General features: G+C 36.2%; 1 protein-coding gene across 2 annotated transcripts; it reads left to right on the forward strand.

Moving 5' to 3' along the window:
• Positions 1-741: 741 nt before the first annotated feature.
• On the forward strand, positions 742-11,529 carry LOC141426715 (cytochrome P450 6k1-like). 2 transcript variants are annotated; one of them, XM_074085844.1, is made up of 9 exons: positions 742-775; positions 1,365-1,785; positions 1,942-2,097; positions 2,172-2,356; positions 2,898-3,058; positions 3,737-3,855; positions 6,721-6,826; positions 6,898-7,146; positions 11,038-11,529. In XM_074085844.1, exons 2-9 carry the CDS (start codon positions 1,405-1,407, stop codon positions 11,199-11,201), a joined length of 1,521 nt encoding a protein of 506 aa, XP_073941945.1. In that variant the 5' UTR covers positions 742-775; positions 1,365-1,404; the 3' UTR covers positions 11,202-11,529. The 2 variants fall into 2 exon arrangements, with proteins under 2 accessions (XP_073941945.1, XP_073941953.1); XM_074085852.1 differs by having other exon boundaries at positions 757-775; positions 1,376-1,785.

Here is an 11,529-nt window from a genome sequence, read left to right on the forward strand (position 1 = left end):
ATAAGGTACCTACTTGGAGAGATATTTATAACTCCTATATACAGTGCAGTACTTGTATAAAATGCGTAGATACCCAGACTGTACCACTTGCGCGATGATATTGTAGCTATTCATTGGCCCTAGACGTCTACTTCCCATTTGGAATATCAAAATAGTAGTTACATATATAAATAGATCCAATCTTTCCAGATTAATCTCTTGTCAGAGAATGTGTAATGTATTTGTCAATAAATTTGCATAATATTGAGATGTGGTATTTGGTATCGGAACGTAACCACTTTTTTCCATGTTGCGTGCCGAAATTGTTGCGGATTTATACGTAGTTCAGAGAGACGTCTCGTTTTGAGCTAAATGTTTGCTTAGTTCTCGTGGCTCGGAGCGTAGACGTACTAAATGTTCCATCCAATACGCAATCGCGTCCATGTCTCAGAGAGCGCCACAAGCATGTTATTGTTTTCCAATGAGACCAGTTTAACTTAAATGTGGTTTTATTTTATAGTAATTCTGTTGCATATTTATAGAAAAGGTTGAGCAAAAATTTTAAAGAAAAGTGCATTGGCTTAAAAATGTCAACTGTTTTTGCTTTTGTTTATATGTACAAAGGTGAATTAATGACAGGGGTTTACCGCAGCTCAAACACGAAGCTATGATACGGTTGTTTGCTTAATTACATAGCATAAATCAACAGCAACCAGCTACGAGGAAAATGTAACTTATCAGTTTTCCTCTTAGTGTAGTGCTTGCGTTCCACAGAAAAACCCGTGCTTTGCTCTCGGTAATAGGAACTTATCTTTTTAAGTCTCATATTTTAATTAACGTATTAAATTATTTTCCTTGCAAAATTCTGGAGCCCTAGGGGTTCATTCTGCAGAAGTTGAACAGCCGATTTCGACTTAAACCCCTTTACACATAAAATAGAAAACAGCTGTGTAATTTTCGCAGACTTAACCCCTTTTTCACTAGGGTCCCAGAATTGCACTCTCGGCTTCGATTTTCAAATAAATAAGTATAAGTAGGTACTTATCTATGCAATCACGAAGATGCTCGTTAGGTACTGTACTGAAGTTGTCTTCATTACTAACCTAAACTTTGTAATCCGTTATTGTAAAGCCATGTTTTTATGCCGATTTGGCAAGACTAAAAATTGTAATTGAAAATTTGTAACTGTACGTAGGCACGTTATCTAAGTTTATAAACAAGCTGCCGATTTAAGTATCAGCGATTAAATTATCTACGCGAGAATTTGTTGTTAGGTCGGGCCGGGCACTCGATCAACAGCCTATCACGGCAGATAGGGACGCCCGACCGCACGGCTTAGTCACAACCGGCTTAATTTTCCTCTATAAGTAATTATTAAATAACAGTGTTGGTCTAGTGGCATTACATGTCGCTCCTTGGAACAAAATGGACGTTTCGAAGATGAATACTATCACGCAGTATTTATTCGTGGCGGCTGTCACCGCATTCCTGCTTTTGTGCTGGGTAATTGTGCGCAAATACGACTACTTTAAGCGACGCGGCATTCCTTACGCGAAACCCATACCTCTAATAGGAAACTTGGGATTTGTTATGAGAATATCAGTGACGGATTTCTTTTTGGAGTTAAGTAAAAAGTATCCCACCGATTACGTCGGGATTTTTCTTGGACTCCAACCTACCCTGGTGGTGCAAACACCGGAATTAGCCAGAAAAATACTCGTCAAGGATTACGACAATTTTGAGGACAGATATCTGTATTCGGGGCACGCTGACCCACTGGGCTCTCTGAATTTATTTACTGTCAAGGTATGTTAAGTTACTTTGTTACTCGTTTGATACCTTTCAAGATTTTAGTTTTCAGTTATAGATTATCCTTACTTGCTTTGCTTATTGTGTTTTTTTTTAATTTAATATCAATATAACAAAGTGTTCTAATATTTATATTATTCCATTTTTGTACAGAATCCTATTTGGTCATCCATGAGGCAGGAACTCACCCCCATGTTTACGTCCTCTCGCCTCAGAAAGCTCACAGATCTCATGAATGGAAACGCCTCTGAACTTGTTCTTAGAGTGCAACGTAATTTTATCGAAAAGAAAGAATCCGTCAATCTCAAGGTAAGTTGACTAACGATAAGTTGAAGAATAAAATACATTTTTAAAATTTTCTGTACAGCTCACGTTTTTTGCAGGAAATTTTCTCAATGTATACATCAGACACAGTTGCGTACACAGTGTTTGGTATTCGGATTAGTCGCCTTAATGACCAAGACTCGCCTTTGTGGTACATTACTAGCCACATGGTCAAATGGAACTTCTGGCGGGGCCTAGAATTCAGCGCTATCTTCTTTTTGCCTGTCATTGCGAAACTTCTAAGGTAATACTTTTTTACGTTACTCCATGACGGCTTGCTTTACTTAGCATATTTATTATACTTTTATCCATTGTGACTATCAATGAAAACATAAGCGAATTGTTTTATACCTTTTTTATGATTGTGTTCATGGGTCCACTGAATCTTATGTTCTTTCTAAACTTAAGTCAAAGTCAAAGTCAAAATATCTTTATTCAATTTAGGCTATAACAAACACTTATGAATGTCAAAAAAAATCTACCACCGGTTCGGAAAAAACCTCTGTTGAGAAGAATCCGGCAAGAAACTCAACGAGGTATATTTTATTTTAAACAGATTTACACAACTTAACACAACTTTATTTTTAAATAAGATGCAACAAGATACTTCCAGAATAAAAGTTCTGATTAGGGTTTTGAATAAAAATAAATAGGTACTTTTAGATCGTATATTCGTCTCTGTAAGTCATCGCTTTAATCCTTCGTCGTTTTATAAGAAAAATATTGTATTGTGCCCTAACATAACGCTCGCGGGTTTCGTTTCAATACCGCTTTCTTCTATTCAGATTAAAATTCTTCTCTGACGGTGCCACGGAATACATTAGAAAATTGTTTTGGAACGTTGTCGAAGAGCGCAAAAAAACTGGCATATCGAGCGATAAGGATCTTGTTAATCACTTACTGAGATTAAAGGAAAACGTGAAACTCCCTGCTGAGTCTGGATCGCGTAAGTTATTTCAACAATAAGTTTTGCCTATTGTACCGAAATCTCGTAGCATTTAAGGACATTATTATCAGTATTATATTATAGGACGTTAAAGTTCAAATTAATCAGTTTTCGAAAGAGAAACGACATTCAAGTCCAGGTGGAGCTTATGGGACCACAACGATCAGCTAAGCCGCTAACATAAAATAACGTATCTTCACAATAATCAACATAGTTGTTACGGCCACGAAATATTGGCCCACGATTTAAAGTTTCTTTCTACAAAACTCATGTTGTACCTTGCTTTTTTTAAGTTTTGTATTTTATCTTTTATCTATAACATACATATATTCTGTGTCTCAACTCAGTAAAAATGTCTGTTTCTGCTGTTTGGGATCAGCAGGGATTTTAAATTTGCTGTGTATTCACCCGCATTCACTCCACATTTACTCACTGATAGACAAAGGAATCCTCTCGTTTGCTTCAGATTTTGCCAGTTGCCCCTTTATTATATTCACACTTTTGATCTTCAGACGTAGAATTGAAATGTGTACAAAATAAGGCGACTATAACCGAATTTAGTCTCTTTGTCTATGTCTGCAATATATTTCATGGAACAATAGACATGCATATTATTTTTAGGTACCTAAGTTTTGGTTGATATTTGATTGTAAGGTAATATTTGAGTTATTATTTCAGAGTTGGCCGACGAGTTAATGTTGGCGCAAGCAGCGGTATTTATCTTAGGTTCGGTTGAAACCTCCTCTACGACGCTTAGCTACACGTTGCATGAACTGGCCCATCACCCCGAAGAACAGGTAAGACCCATAACACCCATTCTTTTATTAGGATTAATGCAGGAGTCCAAATGATACGCCGTGGTGCCCCGAGGGAGCCGTGGTAAGTACCCATGGGCGCCGCGTGGGGCTCCAATTAGCCCAGAAACTTAGGCAATCTGGTGATAACTCAGCTGTTACGGCGCCACGTCATTGCCAGCTATTGAACCTATTTTAGCTACCTAAGCTTCCTATCTGAAAGGTGCCATGACGAAAGGTTATATTAAGCCTATAAGTGCGCTGTAAACTGAAACGGTTTGGATCTGCTCTAATAGATACTCAATTTCTCATAAACGATAACTTATGGTCAGATGTGTACGAACCGTTCGTGAGTCGCGTCGACCAGTAATATCACACGGACTAACAGCAACGACTAGTAACTTCATTGACCATTTGTTCCTAATAACTGTGTTTTATGCATTGACATATATTCTACCGATAGACAAGACTTTTCATGTCAACAATATGTTCAAATACCGGATTGTCACAACACGTCATAGCTATATAAATTATACACCGCAGAAGTGACACAGCTATTTTACCTACAAAACACAATTATAATGCTCAAAATATAATAAAATAGATTTCTTCGAAAAAAAACGGAAACATGTAACTGCAATTTTTAAACAATTGAAAGAAAAGATCTTAATAAATAGACAGATAGTGAATGAGGTTTTGAAAAAAGCTGAAGCAGTAGAAATGTAATGAGGGCTATCGCATATGAATTCTCCACTAGAGGCGCTAGTGTAGCGTATGGTCTCCGAAATGTCAAATCTCATAGTTTTTGGGTGAGCTACGCGGGTTTATTTATAATTAGAATAATTTTATGAATATTTTGCAATATCTGAAATTAATTATGGCAAATATGCGTTCCGGGGCAATGAATGTCTGTGTTTTGAGACAGTTTTGTCTTTCGGAAAACTTTGTCCTCCCTTTTTTCCGAACAAAACGGGGACTATGCAACACTGTGGCATGCTCGATATTTTTATGGTACGGTTTTAAGGTGTATTACATATGATTTTAATCTAAACTTTGTTTTCACGCCCGTAATAACAGACTTTGAAAGCCATACTTAAAAACCTCACGCAACAGTGCGCCATCTAGTGAGACAAAAAACGATAGCCCTCATTGAAACCCGTAATTCAGCGGTTCTCAAACCTTTATCGGAATGGACCCCGTTATTGGAAAATTAAAAAAAATCCGGAGCCCTAATATAGTCAAAACTGGTGTATTAATATTATTATTATTATTATTTTATTAGCAATGTATGCTTGCTCAACGAAATTTCAGATTTATTAAAAGCGAAAAGATTTTCGGAATGCCGCAGGGGATTTGAACCCTCCTGTCTTTACGCGACAATGTTTTTCGCTTAAAAAAAAAACAACTTGTTGTACTAATATGTACTGTGTTGTGCAATGTGTGTTATTTATTATATAATCATATAGGTACGAGTACCTACTTAACTTTAGTCATGGAACCTGACATTAACAATTTCATCATAGGAAATTGTACTCTTCAACCTCACAGTAGGTTTTTGATACCTATTATTTAGACTAAAAAGAAACAAGATAAAATAAATATTAAAAAATATCAAACTGGGTACAAAGCAATTAAACAAATTGTCATTCAAGTTCCGTCACAATTTTTTACCTACAACCAATTTTGAATGGGAACGTCTGCATGTATGACTGTAGGATAGCGTTTTTTATTGAGGTTTTACAATATTAGCTGCTTAATCACTTGAACAACATGTAATTTTAATTACTTGAGTAGTGAATTGTTACTTACGTGCAGGTTTACGCTTACATTCGGAGTCTCAATCAAAATTTAGTCCGTTCGCCGCTCATGAATGTCAAAGTCGCACTAAAGTCCGTTGCACCTTCAACGGGCCAAAGCAGTGTAACAGAATGAGTGTTCGGATCGGATCGATGGTTTTATGAGGGAAAACGAACAGGATACCTTCAGAAATCTTGGGAACAAACGCGACAGAAGAGGCGAACTACTTTTGTTTATAAATGAATATATGTATACTTGTGAGATAAGAATTCTAAGGGCCAATTTTATCAACACTTTGCATGTATGTGTTTCCATTTTATCTTTAAGCTGGATATCATTAGGTACCAGGAAAGCAATATGGCTTACAAATAAACTTAATTCCCTTTTTGCAATAAAATAACGACGTAAAGGTATTTGATCCCACGTAAGGTAGGTAAATCAAATGCAGATAGATAAGCCATTATTCAACTTAACCTAAACATTCAAGAAGTAATTGTAATCAACTGTAAGTATAAGAATGTCTTTTGAACTATGATGATTAATTAGACTTAAAAAATCAATTAAGTTCCAGTACTGCCCAGGCTACGCCAGGGTTATATTAAAAGGCAACTGTAGTTGACGAGATTTTAATGACAAACTCAGACTGGATTAACTGTAATGAAAATGAAAATGAAAAAAAAAGATTTAATGGGTAATAAAATACTTTAATCGCTAATCGTATGATCAAATACAAATTGACGTAAAACAAAGATAAAATCAATAATCCGGATCGGGTTTAAATCAAGCGTTGCTTGAATACACGGATTTAGATAGTGATTTCGTATTAATCCACGCTTGAAACATATAATCTTATCCCGAGAATACACCTAGGAAAACGATTCTTAAAACAAATTGTTAGCAAGAGATGTGGCATGTGGCTAACCTATGGACAAAAATAAAACAAATAACGACCTACGTTATACCGATATATGCTTACAACTATTTAATATATTTTATTTAATATTCACGTTTGTGATGGCCTAATATACAACAGTTTAGTAAATGCTTAACTTGCGTCTTTTTATTCACCAGGAAAAGCTTTTCAAAGAAATCGACACAGCGCTAAAGGAAAAGGGAAAGGACATTTTGGACTACGATAATTTATTAGAACTGAAGTATCTCACAGCGTGCATTAGCGGTAAGGGTCCGGTCCTTCCTGTTTCATGTCATTTATTCCGCTGTGCCTTAAGTTGCTTCTTGTCTTTACAGAAACAATGAGGAAGAACACGCCAGTGGCTTATTTGGAGAGGATTTCTAAAAATCGGTACAAGTTAACTGATGATGTCGTAATAGAAAAAGGTATTCCCGTGTTCGTGAACGTCATGGCCATTCATCGCAACGAGAAGTACTACCCTGAGCCGGAGAAGTGGCGTCCGGAGAGGTTCAGCAACCCCTCGGATAACGACAATAAACAATTCACGTTCCTGCCATTTGGCGAGGGGCCGCACTTCTGCATAGGTGAGCGAAGTTTCGTGGGATTTCTGTAGTTTGCGTATACCAAATAAATGGTTGTGTTCTCTCAAGATTCAGAGTATAGTGGCTACCCCCCCCCCCCCATTTAAGGGTTACATTTTTATAGGCTATAACCTGGCCGGGGATTTTCGCAACAGATTAGTAAAGTTTGCATCAAAATCCGTTCAGCAGTTCTCCCGTGATGCGCAAACGTGTTCTGTTATCGATTCTAAAGTATCCCCAGCTATTTTTTTTTTCGGATATCTGCCATGTACAGACTTTCGACCCTTTCAGCTTTATTATATGTATAGATATAGACAGATACTTAAGATATAACTCGATTCAATATGTAAATTAATTAGCATGTTCGATAAGGAAACCACGATAGAGTTTATCTCAAAGTGTTCTTTAATTAGATTTGAACTTGCTGTGCTAAAATTAACAATCTGTAACGTTATGCTACTGGCTTAGCGAACATTCTATTAATAGGTCAGTTCTCCTAAGTTCCTTTGTATTTGTACTTGTTTAAAGTATTTTTTTGGATTTGATTCAATACGGTCAACTCGAGTAAAAATAAGAAACAAAAACCGGTTGGTCAAGAGCATGTCGGGCTATGCTCAGTGTAGGGTTCCGTAGTTCCCGACCGTCGCAATAGGTGGACATAAAATACGATTTTTTATAGTTAGATGGGTACTAGTTAAGTTATTATGGTTTAAAGTTAAAAAACGGGCCAATTTCCCACCAAAACACATGACAACTCAACAGTACCCACGAACGAAAGACAGCTTGCTAGACCTAAACCAAAGACCATCAACGCATAATTGTAAACGAGATTTATTTGACCTAACATCAAGCATATCCGCCCCGACCTCATTAACTCAGGAAAAATCTTAACAGCGCGAAGTACAATAATTTCAACGTCGAGGGTAGAGCGCCATCTATCGGCAAATTAGGTAACTAATTTGCAGGCTAGAACTAGTATGTATGTTGTTGATTTTTCAGAGGTAATTCTTTATTTTATGCAACGATTTCAATTTTTTTTTATTTGAAAGAGGATACTTTTAGCGTGATCTTATAGGTTAAATGACAATCTTATTTGAGAAATATTTTTTTACAAAAACTTAAAAACTACTCCACTGATTAAGTTGAAAATCCTTTTCCTAGAAACTTTTTAGTAAGCTTAACTTTCGTGATTTTTTTCATATTTTTTAGACGTGCGATCATAAGTTAGAGGGGGAGGATACATTTTTTTTTTAGCTTTCGGAGTGAATATCTCCGAAAATATTCACTTTATCAAAAAATGGTTTTTACAAACCCATATTAATTTTTAAATACCTATCCAACTATATCCCACGACATAGGGTGGAAGTGAATAAAAACATCCCCACTTTACTTTTGTTTTACCACTTTTTATTTTTGTTTTACCACTTTGTCGGCGTGCCTGATATGTATAATCATGCCAAATTACAGTTTTCTAGTACTAAATTTCCATCATCATAGAAGATCTTATACTTTCCGAGTTAAAAGGCCTGTTGTTCATATGCTCGGAGTCCTGAAAAGGAAAAATGTCCTTGAATCAACACGCTATGCCTTGTTATAGCATATAGGCAATAGTACAAGGATTCACAATAATGTACCTACATATAATAACCATTTTCGTTATTATAATATAAATAACCTAATGTATATATGTGCTCTTTAATCAAATACGAGTTAGCTTCAAAGGAAATGTGTTTACATAAGAATATTACAGCTTCCGTAAACCTATTACAAGTATTATACTGAATGGCTAGGTACAGCAATGGAAATGTGTATAGTAGTAGACACATACTTTTAGATTACATTACATACAGAGAAAAACAGATTCACAAAGAAAATTATTAATGAACCCTGAATTTTTTGATGCCAACATTTTTTCTCATAAGATTTTCTTAGCCGTGTAAAAGCAATTGTTAAAATTACTTTTTAATATAGGTTTTTTGTTGACTGTATCGTATATTCATTGACATCCTATCCATATATCCGCACTACAGTCGGATTTAAAGGTATTTTATGACACTTATTTACATATAAAGACATACGAACGGTTCTTTAATTTTTCGCCGAAATGGTTTCGTCGATTATTGGTTATAGTACCTAATGTATAACCCAACCAACTTTTCGCATATTATGTAATCTCTAATCCATATGTATTTTTGGTACTACCTCAAACTGTAACCAGACGCAGATTTAAGTGCTGTGAACCGATATCCAAACAAATTGTTAATTTAAAATTAACTAGGTACCAGAGCGTAATTAATCCTGGTGCTTTACCACCCGTTCCATTTCACCATATGCATTACGAGGAGCATAAATTGCTTAGCAACTGTGTTAAAATAATTGCAATTAAACCCGTGAAATATTTGTTATTTAGTAACTCCGGTGGTCAACTGTGATCTTCACTTGTCTTTATCATTAGTTCCACTTCACCAAATGATGACGTTCAAGAGCAAATGCACGAGTTACTACTAAATATATCGAAAATACCATAAGTGCCCCTACAATGTTTGAAGAGATCCAATCATCCAATTCTGATTTCATGCCTATGGGAACTAATTGGAGTATTCCTATACAATTGTTTTCCTATACTTTTTTTTTAATTGATTCATGAGTAAATGACGGAGTTCTGAGATAACAACTGCTGTCATTGAAACGTTAGATGTAAGAAGTGATCCGTTTGAACGTCAGGTTGTCATCCTGACATTGCATCACGCTAGCCAACCAATCCCTGCATTATTTCTGAATTTTAACCAATCAACAAGCACGTCTATTTGCAACCTCGAAATTGATTCGTATTTGAATCACATAAGTCGCTTTGGTTTTAGGTATGGCCACTTTTTGTGTGGAATTTGTTCTGAGTTACGCTACCTGATATTATTTGTTCGTAGAATTATTAGGGTCTTCACTAACTACCCTTAAAGTTTGAGGTAGTATCAAAAATACACGCTGTATAACCCAACCAACTTTTCGCATAGGTACCTATATCGCCAAATGACCACTTCCCAACTTATCAAAAGATTTTGTTTTATTTCCCAACCTCACAGTTACCAACCGCATATTTGGTCTGTTTGTTATAGTGCCAACTTTCGGTTAGTCGAATGTTTAGGTTGGCGTATATAATATTAATTTCGTCATACAATGTTTCCCAAATATTTTATTGAATAAGGGTTTCGTTTAGTAACTGTAATGCAATGCGGGTAATTTAATATAAAATTATTTTTCATTACACTCATGTTTTGGATACTTAAAAAAGAAATATTAAAAAATACGATTCGGAAGTCACCGGCTGCTGCTGCGGCACGCTCGCTACGCTCGCTCGGCTTCGTGCGCTGTTAACCTAACACGCTCCTCCTCGCTTTGCTCGTCGTCGCACCTAACTAGACCGTCACACATTAGATTTCTGTTGCTATACCTATTACCAAAGTCTTATTTGTAATTCGTAATGGCCAATTGAAAAAATGGTGTGTAGCTCTAGCTTAGTTTAAGTAAAAAGTTGGCTTGTGTATGAAGACGGAACTATTGCACTGACGAAACGTTATTCGTTTAACAGTTTTTTGACCTAATGAAAGATTTGTCAAATGATAGGTTTTACAAACGTTTTGAGTCATTATGATATTCAGCTTTATAATAATTCGACCAACTGACACATTATGTCATACAAAGATTTGGTAATAGTTTGTTGTCAAAGTGAATTATCGGCGAAAAGACAGAACACCCATACGAACATCACAAGTATAACATTAGCTTATTAAAAACAGTCCAGTGGTAGTTTACTAGTGGTAAAATTTAATTTTCCTCTGAGTTTGTACCGGCCAATGTGCTAAAGCTAATATAATTACTAACTTCACTTCGTTCCAGGTAAACGCTATGGACTGATGCAAGTCCGCACGGCTCTCGCCCAACTGCTCCACAAGTACAGAGTGGAGCCCGTGACCGACAAGTATGAGCTGAAGGCGGATCCCTATGCCGTGTTACTTGCGCCAGCCAACGGCGGTTCGGTGAATTTCATCCCACGAACGTAATCGGCTTAGTGACGTTTGTATTATAGGTTAAGCTGGAGTTTCTGGCACACGGTGTGACGGAGCGCTCCAAACAGGTGCCTTCCACCAGAGATGTGCTTAAATAGAATAGGAATCAATTTTTAGAACTTTGGTGATTTTCACTCATAATTAAAATATTACAAACGGGCTATCGCGCTAAACACACGAGTAATATTTACCTCGACGTTTCGACCACATTACAGTGGCCGTGGTCTACTCGTGACATTATTTTCGATAAATATAGGAGAAGTACCTAAGGCATTTATCTGATACATACTTTGGACACAAATAAATTTGTTTATTTTTTAAA

Source organism: Choristoneura fumiferana, chromosome Z, assembly GCF_025370935.1.
Source record: "Choristoneura fumiferana chromosome Z, NRCan_CFum_1, whole genome shotgun sequence".
NCBI classification, from domain to species: Eukaryota; Metazoa; Arthropoda; class Insecta; order Lepidoptera; family Tortricidae; genus Choristoneura; species Choristoneura fumiferana.